The 23,219-nt window shown below is 41.8% G+C and overlaps 1 protein-coding gene across 7 annotated transcripts in view; it reads left to right on the top strand.

Moving 5' to 3' along the window:
- The window catches only part of NALCN (sodium leak channel, non-selective), a 238,908-nt gene that overhangs the window by 132,160 nt on the left and 83,529 nt on the right, over nucleotides 1-23,219 (top strand). For all 7 annotated transcript variants that reach the window (XM_065057850.1, XM_065057839.1, XM_065057844.1 and 4 more), the window contains 3 exons: nucleotides 5,791-5,982; nucleotides 11,775-11,912; nucleotides 16,217-16,291. In XM_065057850.1, the coding sequence (XP_064913922.1) occupies nucleotides 5,791-5,982; nucleotides 11,775-11,912; nucleotides 16,217-16,291 (405 nt within the window). The remainder of the gene's footprint in view (nucleotides 1-5,790; nucleotides 5,983-11,774; nucleotides 11,913-16,216; nucleotides 16,292-23,219) is intronic.

The following is a 23,219-nucleotide window of genomic DNA, read 5'->3' as shown; positions in this document are numbered from 1 at the left end:
AGATGATCTTCAGAGGTTCCTTCCAGCCCCAGCTGTTCTGTGATTCTGTGATTTGCTGTCCTTCATTCAGCCTTGACCTTGCATACAGCTGTTAACAGCATCACCTTCCTGTAGTGTCCACCATTGCTTTCCTGACTTCTGTCCCTGAGGCCTCAGTACACTTGCTGTTGCTTCTCCAAGTCCTCTGTGGCAGTCATGTGCCTAAGAGTCTCTTGTCCAGTTGTTGCTGGTCTTCTGAGGGCATTTCCCCAGAATCATCATAGTGTTTGTTTTTATAGCTCTCCAACCATACTTTTTGTAGAGGGAAAGTGTGTTTATTAAACTCTTCCTATGTTTTCACTTTGGGGAAGAGCAGGAAGGAGAGACAAAGACAGACTGATTAACTCAGACTCTGATTCCTCCTCTCTCAGTCAGTGCAACCAATTCCCCATTCATTCTCCTTGAAGTGCTTAGGATTGTTCCAGTTGTGGGAGAAAGCACTGAGATTCATTATAACGTGCTATATTCTACAGAGCTGAAGAAAGGGATTTTCTAAAAGAAAAAAAAAAATCAAACAATTTATATCTGCCCATTATTTAGCAATGAATTGGTATGGTGAATGAGTAATAATAAAGGCAAATAATAAATTGTCAGGCAGAGTCCTGTGAACAAATGTGATTAGCTATAGTGACACATATTATAAGCGAGTACAATATGGGGGAGAAGTCTCCCCAAGTGTGGGTTGAAGTATGATGGCCTTTTCAGACTTCTACAAATGTGTGGCGGTTTGACCCTGGCTGGCTGCCAGGTGCCCACCAAAGCCGCTCTGTCACTCCCTTCGTCAACTGGATGGGGGGAGAAAATATAACGAAAGGCTCGTCAGTCAGGATAAGGACAGGGAGGGATCACTTGCCAGTTACCATCACAGGCAAAATAGACTCTACTTGGGGAAATTGGTTTAATTTTATTACCAGTCAAAATCAACAAGGCCAAGTGCAAGGTCCTGCACCTGGATCAGGGCGACCCCTGGTATCAATACAAGCTAGAGGATGAAGGGATTGAGAGCAGCCCTGCCGAGGACTTGGGGGTACTGATAGATGAAAGATGGGACATGAGCCAGCAATGGGAAGCCCAGAAGGCTGGTGGATCCTGGGCTGCATCAAAAGCAGCGTGGCCAGCAGGTCGAGGGAGGTGATTCTGCCCCTCTGCTCCGCTCTGGTGAGACCCCAACTGGAGTCCTGTGTCCATCTCTGGAGCCCTCAGTACAGGAGAGACATGGACCTGTTGGAGAGGGGCCAGAGGAGGGCCATGAAAATGCTCAGAAGGATGGAACACCTCTCCTATGAGGACAGGCTGGACTGTATGGCATTTGAAGGTCCCTTCTACCCCAAACTATTCCATGATTCTATGAATGAGAAATAAAAACTAAACCTTAAAACACCTTCCCCCTGTCCCTCCCTTCCTGGGCTCAACTTCACTCTCGATTTCTCTACCTCCTCCCCACCAGCAGTGCAGGGGGACCAGGGATGGGGGTTGTGGTCAGTTCATCACACGTTTTCTCTGACGCTCCTTCCTCCTCAGGGGAGGACTCCTCACACTCTTCCCCTGCTCCAGCCTGTGCTCCTCTCTCCATGGGGCCACAGGTCCTGCCAGGATCCTGCTCCAGCGTGGGCTTCCCGTAGGGTCACAGCCTCCTCTGGGCATCCACTTGCTCTGGTGTGGGGTTCTCCACAGGCTGGAGGTGGCTCTCTGCTCCACCATGGACCTCCATGGGCTGCAGGGGACAGATGGCCTCACCGTGGTCTGCACCATGGGCTGCAGGGGAATCTCTGCTCTCTCTTTCTTCACTTACCTGTGTGTCTCAGAGTTTTTTCTCTCACAGAGTCTCACTCCTCTCCTTGGCTGCAATTGCACATATGCAGGGTTTTTTTCACCCTTCTTAACTATATTATCCCAGAGACACTACCATCATTACTGATGGGCTCAGCCTTGGCCATCAGTGGGTCTGTCTTGGTACTGGCTGGCATTGGCTGTATTGGACATAGGAGAAGCCTATGCCATCCTGTATTTTTTCTAAATGGCTCTACAAACCTTCTCAAGAAGTATTTCAGGATCACATATTCTGTTTTCTCTTGGTATCATTTGAAGGCACTCAGATGGTTATAGCTTTGATTTTGCTGTCCAGATATGTAAAATGTTGTTATTCAGTGTGGCACGGTATTTCTAACCTTCAAGAAAGGATGATCTATCAGGAGAATGCCATTGCACTCTTGTATCAAAAGCACACAGGAAAACGAGCTGGGCACTCTCAGCAACATCCTTAATAGTTGGTCCATATTTATTAGGGGAGAGTTCACTTCCATCTGATAATTTCTAGGAATTGTAAGTATAAATTATTAGTATGTAGGACTAAATAGGTAATGTCATTACTAACTCATGATTTTGAAAATAAAATGTAACCAGATGTTGTTAATAAAATAAGTATTTTATTTTTAATGTACTTAATTATTTTCCTGTGGCAGGGTGGGGGTGCTGTGGGTTTTTTTTTAAGTGCTAGCATTTCTGATAGAAAATGTGGGGATATATATGAGACACATACATTTTTACAAGCAGAAACACCTACTGTACTGAAAGGTTTGGGTTGTATTTTGCAATCCAAATCACCTAAAAGGAAAATGACAGTAAGGTTGGTAAAAACTTTACCTTTGATGTCAGTTAGTAAGGGAAGTATGCACCGTATTCCCCCGCAATTAAGCTTCTGGGCAAGCTAGATAACACATTTTCAAATCAACCAAGGTCAAAAAGACTTTTTCACATCGATACGTCTTGACGTTAGGCAGATTTCCAGGCCTTTAGGTATTAATGATGACAGGTTAAATGTGTTCCTTGTCAGCCAACAAAACAGATTACTGAAAACAGGAGTCTTATTTGACACATTCCAGGATAGCAAGCAGAAATATCACTTGGCTTGTCTGGTCTTCCTTACCATATATTTCCATCTGCATTATTTGTAGGTCTTTATCATTACCGTTTGCCAACACATCATTCAGTCTTCACTACATTGGCTACTGTCCACCCTCCCACCCATTCCTTTTGCTGTACGTTCATTCAAAACACTTTGCAAAGCCCTCTGTGAAAGACTACAGCAATGTACCACTCCATGGCTGTAATCTGTAGAGCACAAAATCAGTGGAGAAATGACAGAATTTGCATATTATTGCAGAGATCTGTAATGAACTGGCAGAAAAGACAGAAATTTAAACCGAATTTGACCTATACTGGACTGAAGAGTTGGTATTGTATTTGTGCTTGGGGAAAATATTGCTGAGTCATTTTATGAATAAATATCCCTTTTAGGAGATGCAGCCATTCTTTGTAACAAAGCTGTGGCACCTCTTTTCTATTTTCTATCTTGATTTGCTTTTTAACATATTTTTATATTTAATCCAAATAGTGCACCTTCTACAGCTCTTAAATTTAATACAATTTGCAATCCAATTACATAGAATGCATAACTGTTCATTAGAGTGTACTTTTGCAAGATTCTATTTGTCACTTAATGAAAATAAATGAATAAAACAAATAGTGTCAATAAGATTAATGTGCTGCTTGAAGGTCAATTAAAGTTCTCCAAAGGAAGGGGGAAAAAGTAAGGCAGGTAATAGTTTATCTAAAACACAGCTCAGAATACCAACTTCACCCCATTGGGGTGAGTGTTGAAGCTAGTATTGATGGGAATAGAGCTAACGTTTACACTGCGAGTAGATCTTGTAAGTAAGAAGACGTCATGTTTACATGTTCATAGTACTTGGAAATGTCATTCATCTCGCTGTTACTGCCTTGGTAACCAGTTTCATGGACTCAGACTATAGGTAATGTGATCACAGCACCAATGTGAAAGAAAGGGCTTTATCTCACCATGCTGTAACGTTGTGAAAGTCAAGATATTTAGTGTAACCTCTGTATTTAGGACCCTTTTTTACTGGAGACAATGAGTGCTCATCCCATCTCACACAAGGGATCTGGTATGTTTGAAAAAAAGTTGCTTTCTTCAGTTGGCTTTCTCTCCCCTTTGGCAGTAAAGCCTGGATGACAGGCAGGGAGGTGAGTTTCAGGTGAAGTGCAAAGGTGTACATTATTAGCAAGCTACAAGGTACAGTGAACTTCTTCTGTGAACAATTTCAGTCAAACTTATTTTCTCTCCAAAAGCAGCACAGTAATTGCATTTGACTTGCACATAAGGTCAGCCTGTAATTGCACTGTAATTCCTACCTTTCAGTTTCAGTATGATTCTTGCAGAAATATAGGTGATACTTTGGGCTAGGAAATTTTTTTCTCTGTAAGAACTGCAGAATCTTATTTTCCCCATATGCTGCTGTCTGTTGCCTCCAGCAACTACTGTTGCTGCCATTGGCTCCTGTTGATACTAATGTTCATGTCACTGTTTGTGCCACAATCAGTGGCAGAAGTAGGAGAATCGGAGCTGTCAGCAGCTTTTCCAAGGTGCACTCAGCAGTGAATGGGTCAGGAGTTCCACACACAATCACAGTTCTGCAGTGGATACTAATACTGAGAGTTGTCAAATACAGGTTGTTTCTAAAAGATGAACCCAATTTCAAAACAGTTTATAGGGTGTTTCAAAAAGGTAGACCCCAAAAATCTTTTCGAAACACCCTGTATGTCAAATATATCAAATATGTCAGTGGCACACAATGCTATGCCCTCTGATACTGAGAAGTGCCACCCAAAATTTCCCTTGTTGTATGTAGTATAAAATAGCAAAATATGTACCAAACTTTCTAGATTATATGGTACTCAATGCCAAGCAATTGTGCTTTGGATCACTGAAATGGAAAGATGACCTGTGGAAGAAGAGTTGGCAGTTCTTTATGTGAATATATAACCTGGTGCAACAAATAACATAGAGTCACAGAAAAACCTGGGTTGGAAGTGGCCTTTGAAAGTAATCTCACCTAGCCTGCTGCTCAAAGCAGAGCTTTCTTCAAAGACTGTTCAGGACCCTGTCCATTTAAAATAAGTATGACTTCTTAACAGTGATGATAATCAAACTGGAGCAATTTACCTAGCACTGCAGTAGATTCTCAATTGCTAAGTCTAGACTAATGTATTTTCACCTCTGCCTGAAACTATCTTTGTGTGTGGCAACACACTGTAAACCTTCATTGCATTGTAATTGCACATTACCTTCAGATTTACTATCTGTGGTGTGTTTTGTCTCTGTGTTCCCTTTGTTACCCCAAAACAGCTTCACCCAGTTGCATTTCTGTGATGACTTCATGATTGGTGAGTTGGTGACGGCCAACTCCTGTATCCTCCTGTGCCTGTACTCTCAGGGCCTCTGCTGTCATCTCGTACCTGTACATCTCGATGCTGGATTTTATAAAAGGGTCATAGATACCTCTTTCTGTTCAAAATTACAGCTTGTTATTACGATATGTTGGAAAAAAAAGATATTTGTAGCAATAAGCGTTACACCATGCAATCATAAATAGCTAAGCAAAAAACAAAGCAGGTTAAGTTACCTGGTCACTGGATAACTGCTGTTGCTAGCTAAAAAAATAATCCAGGCAAGCCAAGGTGTGTACAGACAAAACCTGACAGGTTCAAGGGCTTGTGTTCTTAACCTAACCCACAGCTTTTGGTCTGTTACAAGTGGTAGCAACCTGATATCTACTGACTTACAAGGCTGCAGGTCCCTTTTTGACCTTGAAGTGTCTGATCCTGGGAAAAGTTATTGATTAATGTGATAATCTAATAATTAATACAGCTGTATTTTCTCTTTCTCTGCAGGTTCTTAGAGTAGTTCGGCTCATAAAGATTTCTCCTGCTTTGGAGGATTTTGTGTATAAGATATTTGGACCAGGAAAAAAACTTGGGAGTTTGGTGGTATTTACTGCCAGCCTTTTAATCGTAATGTCAGCAATCAGTTTACAGATGTTTTGCTTTGTGGAAGAACTGGATAGATTTACAACCTTTCCACGGGCAAGTATAAAAAACATTGATTTCTCATTGCTTGTTTTTATTTTCTTATGATCGATATTTTCTTACCATTGGTGGTGAACTTGACAGTGTCATGTTGACAGTTTGACTCGATGATCTTTAAAGTCTTTTCCAGCCTAAATTATTTATGATTCTGTGATTTTATCATATTTGTTATTATATTAGTGATCCTTCTTTCTTATTGAGAATGATGGAGCAGTTTATCTCCATGTGTGTAGATAACAGAATTGTATTTTCTTCCTGTAGTCCATGAGTAGTGAAGTTTGTCTTTGTTTGGGTGAGGTATTCTATTTCTGCTGTCGAGGGAGTATAGAGAAATTTCATGTATGTACCCTGATGATGACACAACAAAGCATATGGATTAATGGCACTCTAGAATGTTACAGAAAGAGAATTCATGTGCACATTCATGAATATTAGTCACAAAATTTACATAAGACCTGTCTACGCATGATTTATATCTTCATATTATGGAAGTGTTTGTTCTTGATTTGTACAGGAATGCTTGTTTTACACAGGGTTATAAAACCTGTCTTAATTGACAAAATAAGTGTTTGCCTTTTGGGTATAAATAATGGATATTTGTGGACATTGCATTAATTCAGAACAGAACATTGAAAATCAGTGGAAATTGGAGCTAATGTATTTATTGAAGCACACTGTTCTGAATGAAAATACTGCTATTTCTTTAATAATGGATTAGACTGAGCATACATGGATTGGTTCCAGTGACAATTTATTTCTTTCTGTCATTGCAGCTTGGTTATCCAATGTATCTATTTTAGTGAAAGTGCATTGGTTGGAGCAATTAAATAACAATGAATAAGACAGCCTCAAGGGTCACGCATTTAGCAAACAAAGCAGATAGGCAACAATTTGTAATTATCAACCTGAACTTGTTATATGGGAACCTCACCATCAAATGTAAGACAAAAAATACCTACCCACAGGGAATAGTGTAACACCATGCTTTCTATTTTGGAAAACAAGCTTAGAAAAGCTGCCAGTAGGATCAGAAAGAATTTAGTATAATTCATTTTTTAAATGCTGAAGAAAACTTAAGCTTTTTCTAATGAAGCCAGACTTCTGTCTCTAAATTGGACGATACTACCACTATATTGTGTGCCCAACTCCCATATATAACTCCTGAAAAAGCTTCCAACTGCAAGTTTGAAATCACCATGGAGGGTTTTTTAAGGATTATTGTTTATACAAAATGGCATTGAAAGTCCTGAAATAGTTATTGTTGTATAATTAAAATAAGACAAATTCACAACCATTTGCACATTTTAACTAGATAAATTGATACAAGTATCCGAGAAAGATCCGTTTGCAGTAAAACATTGCCAAGATACCTCAAGATGTTGATGAAGTTTTAAATTATTTTGAGCATTTCAATCTAAGGTGATTTAAGCTTCAATAAGAGCTTCTATTCTATCATATTGAATTTTAACAGATACATGTATATACTAAATACATTTTTGAAGAGTGAGAAGATATTTTCTCCAGAAATTATACAGTTTTTTACAAACACAAAATATCCAAACTTGTTTTCTGTTTTCTGACTTAAGTATTGGAAAAATAGAAGACCTGTTACCAGTAATAGAGGAGTGTTCCAGCAATACTGATCTGAAAGAATTTTAATACTTTTTATAGGATAGCTAGAAGCAAGAGTCTCTCCTCATTTTTTGGTTACTGTTTATTTGTATACCTATTGACCTTGTTGTGAATGTTTTAGAAGTATAATTTACAGTATGTTCTCTTTTTTTTGCAGTTTTTTAGTAAAACATCTCTGAATAGGTTGAGTGTGTGAAAATTGTGTACTTCAAAATCGTGTATTTAAATATTGTGATTGATGGTATGAGTGATGGTGTCCCTCCGAAGGAGTGTGTCTGCCTAGCAAAGCCTGGGAAATTCCTACTCATGTTGCCTGCTCTGAATAAAGAGCCCTGAATCTGTTTACAATAAGACACAACTTTGGGTTTGCCTGGAATGTATTATTTTTTAAAACAAGACTGAAGACGTGCTTGCATTTCTATATGACATAGGAGGTGATATGAGGTCTGCAATAGCAGAATTTGCCAAGATAAATTTTTAGGAGCTTATCGCCAAAGAAGAACAAATCTAAAATGGCCAGGACTGTTGCTGTGGACTTTTTCAGTTACAAATACAGAGAGGACAAGCACCTGAAAATGGTGGTAATAGAGGCTAAATTTTGAGTTTGTACATTAAAGTGCTTTCTGCACTGAAACAGACAACCTAAAATCATTTTGAAACTGTAAGTGTTTTATAAGAAGGCACAGTATGGGTTTTGGAACAAGTAGACCTCCTCCTTCTGCTAATGCCTCTAAATTGCATGTTTTCACATGGTTTCCTGACAACAGTCAATAGGCACAAGCTCGGTGTTGCCATGGTTACAAATTTCACCCTTCTTTCGGCCATTGCAACTTCCCAAATGGTTTGGCTTTCTCTCTAATGCTAAGTATAAAAATAGAGATGTTCCCTATACTGTTTTTAGCCCTTCGCCATCTCTGTTTCTACATGTCTTTTTGGGCTGTGCCTGTTGAGCCTTGGGGACGGGGGACAGCTGGGCCCCCTGACAAAGGAATGGGAGGGGGACGACTGTTCAAAGGCATCAGTGTAAGATGGCTACTAAGAAATTTTAAAATTCACTGTGTGGAAAACAAAGCCCATTTTAAGTGTCTCTGACTTCCATGCCCTGGTTTCTCTTGGGGTTTGGGGCCATGTGTTGACTACTCGGTGTCTCAAGGTACAAAACTGGGAATGCTGCTGTTCTTTTAAATGGGTCAACACAAGATAAAAACCAGGCCCAACTGATCTCAGCAGCAAAAATCCCTCAGTCTTCAGCAAAACCAGGACTTCGCTCCTAGCTTTGAGCGTGGAGAAAGTTTAAGTTGTGAAATGTTAGTTCAGCCTAAGCATCATCCATTTAAAAAGTTGAGCAATGTACTCTTAATTCTCTGATGCAGTTACAATCTCAGTGTCATTGCCATGTTTTCACAGGATGGCTACTCTTTTCTCAGGGTGTTATTGACCACTCATGGCTTTGTTAGGAGAAAGAGCTTAGTTTACACAGGTAGAACAGATTGCAAACATTTCACAACACTGGCCTAAATTCTGTTAACTGAGTTTGCAGAAGTAATCCCACTGATTGTATGACCACTTCCATGAATGAAGCCATTGAGATTTGGCCCATAATATTTTTTGGACAAGCAGCAGTTACAAGTCAAGAACATTATAACTGTAAGTAGTCATTTGTCTGGTATCACCCCTGTAATCGCTGGACAAGATATCAGAACTGGCACTTGGTCTTGGATGTTCCACTGGACCTTTGCCAATCTTCCCCTATAAATGAAAAGATAGTTTGACTTCCATCATCAAAACAGCTCATTAAGTAATAGGGCATAAATACTCAAAGAAATTGACAGTCTTTTCTATATCACAAATTAATTCAGAAGATCACCATTTGCATAAATCACATCTTCACAGATGTTGATTCTGTCAGCTAGTTGCATTTCAAATTAATTTTAAAATAAACAGTGGGAAGTATACCTTGCAACTAAAAATAACTTGCTCCAAAGGAGATTGCTAGGTGTGATGCATATACTCATTGTGCAGTGCTGTATTTTCTTAAAACTAATGTTTTGTCATATACTGGACTTTAATGTTATATTTAAATGTTTAAATTATGCTGAAAGGCTATTTTATGTAACTATATGCTTTATGGACAGCTGTTTTAGATGGAAGATTAGATTTTTATGATGTTAGAAGAAGGTCTTTTCCAAATTAATCCAATACTTGTATTAATGAGAGGTCTACAAGATAGTATTGAAGGTATCTTTATACCTTGAGGAATTAATTAAGATACATATTTTTTGAAAGCAATAAACTACAGTAATATAGTGTGATTTCAAAAAAGGGATACTGCACTGATTCAATTATCCAGTCTCTCAGGTGTTTTTAAAGCCAGCTGTGGGGTGTATTGCTTAATGTAGTGCCCACCTTGTATGTCAGCAAGGAGTCTCACACCAGTCAGGTGCGACCATCGCTGACTCCAGGGGTGCTATGAGTGCAGGAAACAGCGACAGGTTTAGCTTCACCTCCCCATCACGAAGGGGAGCTGAGGAGCGGTGCTGGGCACCAGTGGCGTGGTTGTCTTCTTCACCCTCGAGCACCCGCAGCAGCTGTAAAGGGGTCTGAATTTCCTGCTTGGTTCAGGCACACTCCTCTGGCCAGAAGGCCACTCCTGAGCTAAAGATCTCAAATGTTTCCTTCTCTGCAGGTTTTGTGTTAGGAGACATTTGAGGTATTTTGCAGAGCTAGATAACACTCGTTGGTGCTTTGTTTGGGGTTTTTTCCAGGATTCTTATAATGACTTTTTGTAAGGAAAGGAGTCGCTAATGAGACTCTGTAGTTTTGTGCAGTGTGTGGTTGTCAGGAGTCAGGTCTGGGGGAGAATCTGGCCACAGATCAGCAACATGCTAGTTAAGGCCAAGGTTACTGGCAGGAACATACAATTGGAGGGCACTGCAAATTCCAACCCTCGTATTTGGGCTCTCCTAACACGACATAGCAAAGATTTTAGCTGACATAAAGGATTTACAGAACAGTAATTGCAAGCAATTTTCTCTGCTGCTTCTAGTTTATGCTGGCCTTTGGTCTCTGAGGGATCTGTGTGTTCAAAGGAAAGGTGGGAACATTACATTTGGTCAAGATGTTGCTGATGCAGAAAGTCTTAAGTTTAACTTCATCTCCCAATATGTGCATTTGCTCACTTGGATGCCTTGATCTGTTCTATGTATACCTTAGCTTCACTGCTGGTGAGTGGTTTGGATTTGTAGGCTTAACCATCTCTGAAAATTTGATTTGTGTGATTTAATTCTGAAAAGCAACTGTAAAAATAGCTCTCAAACTCCTTGGTCTTAGCCTAACAGTGAGTTTAGGCTTCTGTCTGCTTCAGAATGCCACAGAACATGGCAGCAATAAGAACCACTCTGGGTTCTGGTGTGGGGTTTTTTGTGAGAGACAGCAGGCAAGCCCTTCTTACCAAGCCCTTAGCAGCTAAATGTTTGGGACGACCCTAACAGAGTAGAAATGCACAGTTCTTCCTCTGAACATGATAGAGGTAACATGATCCAATTTTTGTACTTTAAAATATGTACTAATTATAATGGACAGAGGAGAAAAAGCTCTAGTCATAGGATCCTTATCAGTGGTCCAAATCCTTGTCACCAAATACTAATGATATGTTGTGGCCATGGGGACCAAGTGCTGTATGCATGCATGTGGACAGTCTGCTCTGGAGTAGATTCTACCCTACACTGCAGGGTAGAAATCGTAGCCTGGACTCCCTTAAGGGCGTGCCTGTAATCTTAAGGGTCCTGTTTGCATTGGGAATAACTGCTTGGAGAAGACATTGTTTTGTTTGAAAAACTTTGCAAACTTGATAAGGAGCCCTAGCAAAGTACTTGCCTGTAGTTAATATTAGTAATATAAACTTGAAATCTCCCCCTCCAATTACACAGAATCACAGTGCATATTGCAGTTCGGTCAAAGGTTAAGCTATTTGTTTCTCCTTTAGCTCTGGAATAGCATTTCATCTGACTGTAAAAATTGAAATACATTTGTTAATTATGATTAAACAAACAAAAGAGGTGTTCTGCTCTGTTAAATCAATTTGAGGTATGTGTCTGTAAAATCACATTAAAATAATTTGTGAATTGTTAATATGTTTGTGATTCTTTTTCTTGCAGGCGTTCATGTCAATGTTTCAGATTCTCACACAGGAAGGATGGGTGGATGTCATGGACCAGACACTGAATGCTGTAGGACATATGTGGGCACCAGTAGTTGCCATTTACTTTATACTATATCATCTTTTTGCTACTCTGGTAAGTTTTGCCTTGCAAATGTGTGGTGCTTTTCTTTGTTTTGAATTATCATCATAGCTCTTGTATTATTTTTTCTCAGCTAGTTAAAACTAATTCTGATGCTCATTTTCAGCATAGAGGGCTTTAGGATTAGTTCTTTGATGTGGTGGAATTTCCCCTTCAGCCATGTGGCACAAGGCAGCAGTGAGCCTTCGTTTTGTTGTGAGGTGATGTTCTTCATAAGATCCAAGTCACACTGCTAGACTAATAACATAATTGTTAACTGTCTTGTACCTTCACAGTTCTGATTGCAGAGTAAAGCAAGTGCTTTTATTTATCATGTAAAATCGTCTCCTCAACTTCCATTGCGTTCTCTTTGCAGCAGCAGCAATTAAAGTGAGAAGTGTAAAGCCTCAGGATGCAAACTTTTAACTAAAAATCACTGCTTTCCTGTTGTCTAATGCAAAATCAATGCATGGAAAATATATGATATAGTATATCTAGCAATAAAAGGATGAGAATTAATAAAGAGGTTCCAGCAGGTGAATGACGATGGGGATTATGTCCAAATGCATATCTGTATGCATTTTAATTGGGATTATTACAATTTTTTATAGAGAAAACAGTAAGGAAAACAGGTTTTTTAATATCTTATATCAGTCACGGGTTTGTACTGTGTTTTGAATACCAACACAGAGCAAATACCACCATCAGGGGAATACCCATTTTAACCATCCTTAATTCACTCCTACTTTTGCTTATTTTATATTTTGCATTCACTGCAGTTTTTGAGGCACTTACTCATATTTTCACTTTATTGATTCCATTTTCTTTCTTTGTTCAGTTATCTACTTACGCAAGGTCCGAACTGGATTGACACAATCTCCATCAGCTTCCATCTACTTTTACTTTACAATATGTCCTGTTTCACTTTTAAAGACTGAATAGTCAGACTCTAATTGTGGGTGCAGCAGGTTCTTTCATACGAACTGGAATCTTGACCACTTTATAAATGGCATTAAAGGGCATTTGATACTCTTAGAGCTGCTTAACCAAATCAAAGTCTAAGCCAAACAAATGTACGTATCAGCAGACGTATAGGACATGTAATTTGCTTGCAAGGGTTGGAGGAGTCCTTGGGGTCTGGAAAAGCAATTTTCATGCTAAAGGGATCTTTAAAACTCCTTGGGATTTGGGGACAAAAAGCAAAAGGGAAGTGGATTTTGGTCATGGATTTGAAAGCAGTTATGGCTTAGAGAATCTTACTGCTGTTTTTTTGATTTTTCACCAAGAATTTCGCCTGAACTGGAATACATATTTAGCTCTTAGATAAGTGTTAAGCAAGTCCATAAACTAAATTAGTGTCAAATGGCTTCTATGCTAGAAATTCACACCTTGACAAGTAACTGAGCTGTAAGAGCAATTTTAGTATGCTGCTTTATGTTTCATGTTTTGAAAGAGTCATCTGGGACTTCTCCATTTGTTTACTCAAAACATTTATTTTGCTAGGAGCGAAGTCACTGTTTAGTATGCCATACTCAGTCCTTTTACGGGGAATTTGCATTTAAGTACACAGTCCTTGCTTTTCTTCATAAGTGAGCACATTTCTTCTCATTCACCTATGCAAATTTTACATGGATGAAGAAACTCTGTGAAGACAACTTTGCAGAATTACCTGGACTTACGAAGTTGTTCTTTTCACTTCTAAGATCTTCCTCAGACCCTGGAAGATAAAATCTAAGTAGAAGAGTTGTCTACAAGCAAAAGCAGCTTAAAGAAAGAAAATAATGTGGAATTGGTAAAGGAGAAGGAAAACGGTTGGGCTCCTAAAACCAAAAAGAAGAGTTCTAAGATTAAACAGCCATCAATAAATAACAAGAGTGAAGTGAAGAAATTACTTTCACCAGCCAGAAGAGGGGGGAGGATTAGAATTGAGAAGTGATAATTGCAGGCATTTGGCAAAGCAGACTGTAGAGCCTTGGAAAGAAATGAATAGGTTTCACATTAGAATGCAAAGAAAAGTTGAAGCTCAAAAAAAAACAAAACCTCTGTTGGAAGCGAGGACTGTTATTAGTTGAGATGGCAGTGGAGAACATTAAACAAATAACAAGTTTGCATTTAATTTTTGTGCTACATAGTCTTTCATTCTTGTTGAAAGAAAGTGAAAGGGGAGTTAATGAAAGTCTTGATGCCTTAATACATATCTGTGCATCAAGCAGAAGCACTGTCAGTGGTGATCTATTTAATGAGTACTGTACATTTTTTTCATGTGGAACTGTACTTACTTCCTTAACTAGTATGATCTGAGCTGCGGGTACTGGAGTATCATATACGGTATAAAGTATATTACACCATATTGTAAAATCCTGACAGAATGATAGTAAGACCATTCATCAGCAATTAGGGATCGAAGTAGTTCATGCCAGGGATTGTGTATTTCATCATCATTCTGTCTTAGTTTGCCATTCTGAAGGCCATGTTAACTTCTACTGTTCATAGTAGTCGGATCATTGAAAACTATGTGAGGTACTGTTTGAGTATGTGGCATCAATTATATGTCTTTTTGAGTGGCTGCATGAAATTCTACGTCTTGCTAAAGTCAGTTACCTATTAAAAAGAACATTTCTTTTTCTAAACAATGGCATCTTATAAATTTGTGGCTGAGACTCCTTCCTGTGTCTTCTGTACCTTTATAGTTCGTTGAGGGAAAGAGAATCCTGCTCTGGAACAAGGTCCAGGCACCCAGCTCAGATGCAGACATCTGTGTTGGAATAGATAAGTTCCAAACTCCTTGTCTGGTGTACTAGGCTACTTAATTTCATCTTCCATAAAACTGGGGAATAATTTTCTGATGTGATTGAATGACAGGTAATCTTACACTTCGTTTACAACAGTGGTGGACAGAAATGTCTGCTCTATTTGTCACTCAGTGGTCCAAGACCACAGAAATATTTTAGGCCTGTAATTCTTTTAATTCTTGGATTCCTTCTGATATCTCTAGGAACTCAGTATGTTTGAGGATGTTTGCCTTGAACCTCAGAGACTAAAACCTTGGCAGTTGCTGACAGCTGTAAAGCTGTGTATAATATATACAAATTTACTGCCTTGAGATGTAAGTTGCCTGAGGATACGTGCTGAAGATGGTATCCTCCCTCGCTTACATCCATGCTCTCCTAGTTCGGTCTCCTTCTCAGCTCCTGTCAGTCACATTTTTAGCTTCTTGGGCATCTGGTCAGTACCTCTGCACAAGAAAACTATAATAATCTGATATATACTTTTTTCCCTAGGATTCTCTCCTCCTAGAGGCTTATCTACACAATATTTAATGTATAGTAAATGAAAATGCATGAGTTGCCTATACTGTAGCCCCCAATGCGTGCAAATAATGAGGCAGGTTACTTGTCCTTCAAAGTGGAGTTTTACCTATTAACACTTTGCACAGAGGTAGAATCACAGAACTGTAGAATCATAGAATAGTTTGGGTTGGAAGGGACCTTTAAAGGTCATCTAGTTCACCCCCCTGCAATGAGCAGGGACATCTGCAACTAGATCAGGTTGCTCAGAGCCCCGTCCAGCCTGGCTTGGAATGTCTCCAGGGATGGGACATCTACCACCTCTCTGGGCAACCTGGGACAGTGTTTCAACACCCTCACTGTAAAAAATGTCTTCCTCATGTCCAGCCTGAATCTCCTCTCTTTTAGTTTAAAACCATTACCCGTTATCCTATTGCAACAGGCCCTGCTAAAAAGTCTGTCCCCATCTTTCTTACAGGCCCCTTTTGAGTACTGAAAGGCTGCAATAAGATCTCCCTGCAGCCTTATCTTCTCCAGGCTGAACAACCCCAACTTTCTCAGCCTCTCTCAGGTACTCTGAGCATTAAGCAAGTCCATAAAGTAAATCAGTGTTAGGTGCCCTCTGTGCTAAAAATTCACACCTTAATTGAAAAGCACCTTAGCTTTATGAGCTGTTTTAGGATTCTGCTTTGTCTTTTTTTTTTTTTTTTGTATTTCTGATTAATTTAATTTTCCTTTCTTGTGAAATACATTTTGAAAGGTGTGTTGTTAAACACACATAATGCATTCATTGTAATATCTAGAAATCAAATTTTTAAGTTCATATAGTAATTGTGTTATAAGATGAAAAACAATTTACTACTTGCAAAAATGGCTAGCATACATATAGTAGCAAGTGATGTCAAAAGTGATGTCAAAAAATAATCAAAGTCAAGCTCGTTTACATCAGTAGCACCCTTATTTTTCCATGTTATTTCATTTCTTAAGAAAAATAAGAAAAGCTTTAACAAATAATTTGCAATTGTTTTGTAGATTCTGCTCAGCTTGTTTGTTGCTGTTATTTTGGACAACTTGGAACTTGATGAAGATCTGAAGAAACTTAAACAAGTAAGAACATGTTTTTTATTGTGCTTCAAACTAGTTCCAAAAAGCATGACTTTACTGGTGTTTTTGTGGTAAAAGATGTGAAACATCATCAAAATGAACAAAACAATTGAGGTTGAAAGGCACGGCAGTATTTTGTCATATGATTGACCATCACACAATGTGAGGCAGAAATTAAGACACTGTAAAAGAGTTTTAGAAATTGTTTATATATTTGATGAAAGTCAATAGAGATAGTCATGTAATTATAATAATTTTAAAACCAGAGCTACGTCATCTTTTTGCTTATAATCTACTGAAGGATGTCCCTGCCCTTGGCAGGGGGTTGGACTAGATGATCCTTAAAGGTCCCTTCTTACACAAACCATTTTGTGAATCCATATGATACTTTACAAGTACACGCCATAGCACCGCTGAAGAGGACCGTACTGGCAAGGGTCCAGAGACGGGAAGCAGTAGAGGTTGAATGTGTGAGGTGAGTGCTGAAGACACTGGGAGAAGTTAACTTGCTTGAGTCTCCAGATTTGAGGACCAAGATTGCCCAAAAGCTGTTTTCTCATGCTTGAATCCCCAAATGACAATCACATAAACCTAATGTAACTGGAGAGTTCGTCTTGTCCATTCTGACCTTGTGCACAATCCACCAGAGAGGGAGGTATCTGTAGCTTTTACATAAATATATGCCTCTGCTTTAATTTGTGCAAAGAGGAGCAAAGTCACTAACATTTGCCTATTTCATGCATGAAATAGCAAATAGAGGCCTTCATATGTGGGAAACACTTCTGTGATCTTTGGGTTATAGTCTTCTTTCACCCAAAATTTGCTGGTTTTGTCCATCTCTTAGGTACATCAGCAGTTGTTGTAATACTATGTTCTTTCAATTCTTGAAAAATACCGTCCACACAACTTAGTTATTTTACATTGAACAATTACATTGAAACTAATATGCCAAATAACCATCCCCTTATTTTTTCTTGTATATTATTTTTCTCTTAGTTTAAGAATAGACTAGGCTAGGCTAGGCTAGGGTAGACTAGGCTAGGCTAAACTAGGGTAGACTAGGCTAGACAGAATAGCATAGCATAGCATAGCATAACTGTTTCAGTTGGAAGGGACCTACATTGATCATCTAGTCCAACTGCCTGACCACTTCAGGGCTGACGAGAAGTTAAAACACATTGTTAAGGACATTGTTCAGATGCCCCTTACACACAGACAGGATGGGGCATCAACCACCTCTCTATGAAGCCTGTTCCAGTGTCTGACCACCCTCTTGGTAAAGGAATGCTTCTTAATGTCCAGTCTACACCTCCCCTGGTGCAGCTTTGAGCTGTTCCCACACATCCTGTCACTGAGTACCAGGGAGAAGAGCTCGGCACCTCCCTCTCCACGTCCCCTCCTCAGGAAGCTGTAGAGAGCCATGAGGTCACCCCCCACCCTCCTTTTCTCCAAACTAAATAAGCCCAAAGTCCTCAGATGCTCCTCATAAGACACTCCTTCCAGCCCTTTCACCAGCTTTGTTGCCCTTTTCTGGACACATTCAAGAACCTTCACATCCTTCTTAAATGGTGGGGCCTAGAACTGCACACAGTGCTCCACGTGAGGCTGTACCAACCCTGAATGCAGAGAGACAATCACCTCTTCTGACCAGCTAGTGATGCTGTGTTTGATGCACCCCAGGATGGATGTTGTGTTCATTTTCTACACACTTCTCATTGTGGATTTAGAGATTGTATGTTTCATGTATACTCACTGAGTATGTAAAATGCATCAAGCTAATATTGTTTCCCAAGGCACTGGCAAAAAATAATGTTATATAGTTACTTTAAATTCATCTTTATAGAATTCAATACAGAAATCAATACTGGTTTTGCTGTTGCAGGGTTAAATATCAGTATGTATTTCAAACTTGAAATAAGTTAAAAGGGCAGGTATTTTTTGCCACAAAGTAATATAAATACTGGATTTCAATTAATGAGCTCATGTAAGTGAAATCGTAGATCTTAGAGTTGATTTTGGGATGATCGGAAAGTCTTTGAGGATGCAAACTGAGAAAACCAAATCGATTTTATTCATTTTTCTACTTGCCAGTCTCAAGAGGTAAAATGATTCAAAATGAAAATGGCTGAGATGTATGATAAGCAATATTATATCATGTTGTCAGTCTTACAGTAAGATTTTTATACTGTCTGCATGAGTTAAGAGCACAAATCAACTCTCTGAAGACTTCAAGATACGAAATCCTGTGGCTTTTCTGAGCATTTTGGATTCATAAACCCCTTTAAAGGTCTATACCTCTGCTTATGAAATGGCAGCAGCAAGACTTTGTGTTTTAGCAGCCCACTCTGGAACTGGTGACCATAAAACAATGATGAGAGGCCACTGCTCGCAACATTTGCCACTGCGTCAGCCAGAAATCTTGTTAGGGATACTGTCTCCGTAACAGCAGTAAAGTACACTCAAGTAAGAGACATAAATAGAATTAAAAAAACATATATTAAAGTCCCTCAGCTGCTGGCAGAAGCATAACTACATCGGTTCAGCCGACCACGAGGTTCAGCCGAGATTAGGAAGCTCAGAGGGAAACGCACAGGGACAGCGTGATTCCCGGCGAGTCCCGATCCCTGCAGCCCCTGGCAGCCATTGCGAGAGAGCGGCTGACGTGGCGGGGGGCGTTCCCACGGTGACGGCGACCACACCCCCTCCCCTTGTCTTGAAAAAGCCTTTGGGAGGGCAGTGACCGGTCGCTGGCCACCAGGTGTAGGGAGGAGCAACCGGGTTGCGTAGCAGGTGAGTCCCACCCACACTGTGCTGCAGCAGCGGGTGTGGTAGCTTGTGTAGCAGGGTGCAGAGAGTACTTGTCGCTTGTCAGCCCCTCTAACTTATTGCCAGCATCCCAGACTGCTGACGACCATGGTCGCCTCCAGGGGGAGAGCTTGTCTCAAACAGACTGTGGCTACGCAGACTGAGGAGGTTCTGTCCCGAACGGTGGCTGTTCAGGTCTCCGGCTGCAGGGAGTGCCAGAGCCTGCTGCTGCCGGGGGAGGGAGGCCAGCACTCCACCTGTGTGAGGTGTGAGCAGGTGCAAGATCTGCTCGACATGGTTGTGAAACTTAAGGAGGAGGTTGAGACGCTGAGGACCATCAGGGAGTAAGAAAGGGAGATCGACTGGTGGAGTAACACCCTGACGTGCCAGTCAGAAAGGTCCCAGGGAGGTACCCCCCAAAAGGAGATGGACCTCCTGCCCTCTCGGACAGAGGCGGAAGTCCTGAGACGGCTCCACCCTTGTCGCTGTCGGGCAGAGGTAGGGGACCTAAAAGACAACGAGGGTTGGAAGTGTATTCCGGTTTGGTGTCACGGGCAGCCCCCCTCCCTGCCTGCTTTGCCTCCCCAGGTGCCCCTCCATAATAGGTTTGAGGCCCTGGATCTTGAAGAAGAGGTAGGTGAGGAGATGGTGCCAAGCCTGCCTACAAGATCACATAGGAAGAGGCGGTTGACTTCACAACTTAAGACTGCCTCTGAGAAGAAAGAAAGAAGGGTGATTGTAATAGGAAATTCCCTTCTGAAAGGAACAGAGGGCCCAATATGCAGAGTTGACCCTCATCTTAGGGAAGTTTCTAGTCTACCTGGAGCCCGGATCAAGGATATTGCTAGAGAGCTCCCCAAACTGGTGCACCCGACAGACTACTACCCGCTGCTGGTCTTCCAGACAGATGGGGAGGAAGCTGCTTCCCGTAGTCTGAGGGAAATGAAGAATGATTTCAAGGTCTTAGGAAGGATGGTGGAAGACTCAGGGGCTCAAGTGATCTTCTCTTCACTCCTTCCATCTTCTAGTGACGATGTGGGATGGAATAGGAAAATTCAGTCTCTTAATGGTTGGCTCCAAGACTGGTGCTACAGGCAGGGCTTTGGATTTTTTGATAATGATTGGTTTTACAAGACACCAGTCCAGACAGTGTCACACGGGAAAGGTTTATCTCGCAGAGGCAAAAGGGTGCTGGGGCAGGAATTAGCAGGGCTCATTTGGAGAGCTTTAAACTAGGCTCGAAGGGGGATGGGGCTGTAGCTGGGCTTGTCCAGGTGGGGCGGCATTCTAAAACTGATGAGGACCGGGTGGCCTCCTATGCCCCTAGGGAGAAGTTGGTGTGCTCTGCTCGCTCCCTGAAATGCCTGAACACCAATGTGCGCAGCATGGGGAATAAGCAGGAGGAGTTAGAATCCTGTATTCGGTCGGGAGATTATGATCTGGTGGCAATTACGGAAACATGGTGGGACAGTTCACATGACTGGAACGTGGTCATGGATGGCTATGCCCTTTTCAGGAAAGACAGGCCAGCCAGACGTGGTGGTGGAGTTGCTCTCTATGTGAGAGAGCAATTACAATGTACTAAATTCTGCCCAGGAGTGGATGACGAGCGAGTTGAGAGTGTATGGGTCAGGATCAAGGGGCAGGCTGGCAGGGATGACACTGTTGTGGGCGTCTATTACAGGCCACCAGATCAGGCTGAGGAAGTTGATGAGGCCTTCTATGGGCAGTTGAGAGTGGCCTCACAGTCACAGGCCCTGGTTGTTGTGGGGGATTTTAACTTCCCTGATGTTTGCTGGAAGGACCATTCAGCCAGCCAGCCACAGTCCAGGAGATTCCTCCAGTGCATTGATGATAACTTCCTCATGCAGATGGTGGAGGAGCCGACTAGGAGATGTGCACTGCTGGATCTCATCCTCACTAACAAGGAGGGTCTGGTCGAAGCAGTAAAGGTTGAGGGCTGCCTGGGTTGCAGTGACCACGAGATGGTGGAGTTCAGCATCTTGAGTGGCAGGAACAGAATAGCAAGTAGAATTGAAACCCTGGAATTTAGCAGGGCTAACTTTGGCCTTTTCAAGCAATTGCTGGGGGAAATCCCATGGGCAAGACTGCTTGAAGGAAAAGGGGCCCAAGACAGCTGGATTGCATTCAGAGATTGCTTCTTCCACGCTCAGGATCAGAGCATCCCCACACGTAGGAAGTCAAGGAAGGGAGCCAGGAGGCCTGCGTGGTTGAATAGGGATCTGTTGGGTATGCTCAAGCAGAAAAGGAGAGTTTACAGGTCATGGAAGCAGGGGCTGGCCACTTGGGAAGAATATAAGGCTGCTGTTAGAGGATGTAGGAAGGCAGCTAGGATAGCCAAGGCCTCCTTAGAATTACAGCTGGCGAGAGGGGTCAAGGACAGCAAAAAGAACTTTCTCAAATACATAGCAGATAAAACTAATACCAGAGGCAATGTAGGCCCACTGATGGATGGGGTGGGTGCCCTGGTGGCAGAAGATACAGAGAAGGCAGAATTACTGAATGCCTTCTTTGTCTCTGTCTACTCTGCCGGAGGCTGTCCTGGGGAGCCCTGTACCCCTGAGACCCCGGATGAAGCCAGGTCAATGGAGGAGTTTGCTTTAGTTGATGAGGACTGGGTTAGGGAGCAATTAAATAGTCTGGACATCCATAAATCCATGGGTCCAGATGGGATGCATCTGCGGGTGCTGAGGGAGCTGGCTGAAGTCATTGCTGGACCGCTCTCCATCATCTTTGCCAAGTCTTGGGAAATGGGAGAGGTGCCCGAGGATTGGAGGAAAGCAAATGTAACTCCAGTCTTCAAAAGGGGCAAGAAGGAGGACCCGGGTAATTATAGACCGGTCAGCCTCACCTCTGTCCCTGGGAAAGTAATGGAACGGCTTATCCTTGGTGCCATCTCAAGGCATATCAAGGATAAGAGGGTTATTAGGGGCAGTCAGCATGGCTTCACCAAGGGTAAGTCATGCTTGACCAACCTCATAGCCTTTTATGAGAATGTAACAAGGTGGATGGATGATGGCAGAGCGGTGGATGTGGTCTACCTTGACTTCAGTAAAGCCTTTGACACAGTCTCCCATAGCTTCCTAGTTGCTAAGTTGAGGAGGTGTGGTCTAGACAATAGAGTAGTGAGGTGGGTTGCAAACTGGCTTAAGGAGAGAAGCCAGAGAGTGGTAGTCAATGGTGCGGAGTCTAGTTGGAGGCCAGTATCTAGTGGAGTGCCTCAGGGGTCAGTGCTGGGGCCAATATTATTCAATATATTCATTAACGATTTAGACAAGGGAATAGAGTGTGCTATCAGCAAGTTTGCTGATGACACTAAGCTGGGAGGAGTGGCTGACACGCCAGAAGGCTGTGCTGCCATCCAGCGAGACCTGGACAGGCTGGAGAGTTGGGCGGGGAATAACCTAATGAAATTTAACAAGGGAAAGTGTAGAGTCCTGCATCTGGGCAGGAACAACCCCAGGTTCCAGTATAGGTTGGGAAATTACATATTAGAGAGCAGTGTAGGGGAAAGGGACCTGGGGGTCCTGGTGGACACCAGGATGACCATGAGCCAGCACTGTGCCCTTGTGGCCAGGAAGGCCAATGGCATCCTGGGGTGTATTAGAAGGGGGATGGTTAGTAGATCGAGAGAGGTTCTCCTTCCCCTCTACTCCGCCCTGGTGAGACCACATCTGGAATATTGTGTCCAGTTCTGAGCCCCTCAGTTCAAGAAGGACAGGGAACTGCTGGAGAGGGTCCAGTGTAGGGCAATGAAGATGATTAAGGGAGTGGAGCATCTCCCTTATGAGGAAAGGCTGAGGGAGCTGGGTCTCTTTAGTTTGGAGAAGAGGAGACTAAGGGGGGACCTTATCAATGTTTATAAATATATAAAGGGTGAGTGCCATGAGGATGGAGCCAGGCTCTTCTCGGTGGCAAACAATGATAGGACAAGGGGTAATGGGATCAAGCTGGAACACAAGAGGTTCCACTTAAATTTGAGAAAAAACTTCTTCTCAGTGAGGGTGCCAGAGCACTGGAACAGGCTGCCCAGGGAGGTTGTGGAGTCTCCTTCTCTGGAGACATTCAAAACCCGCCTGGACATGTTCCTGTGTGACCTCACCTA

Source organism: Columba livia, chromosome 1 (genome assembly GCF_036013475.1).
Source record: "Columba livia isolate bColLiv1 breed racing homer chromosome 1, bColLiv1.pat.W.v2, whole genome shotgun sequence".
NCBI lineage: Eukaryota > Metazoa > Chordata > Aves > Columbiformes > Columbidae > Columba > Columba livia.
Note: the sequence above shows the minus strand (reverse complement) of the source record. Positions and strands in the feature narration are given on the sequence as shown.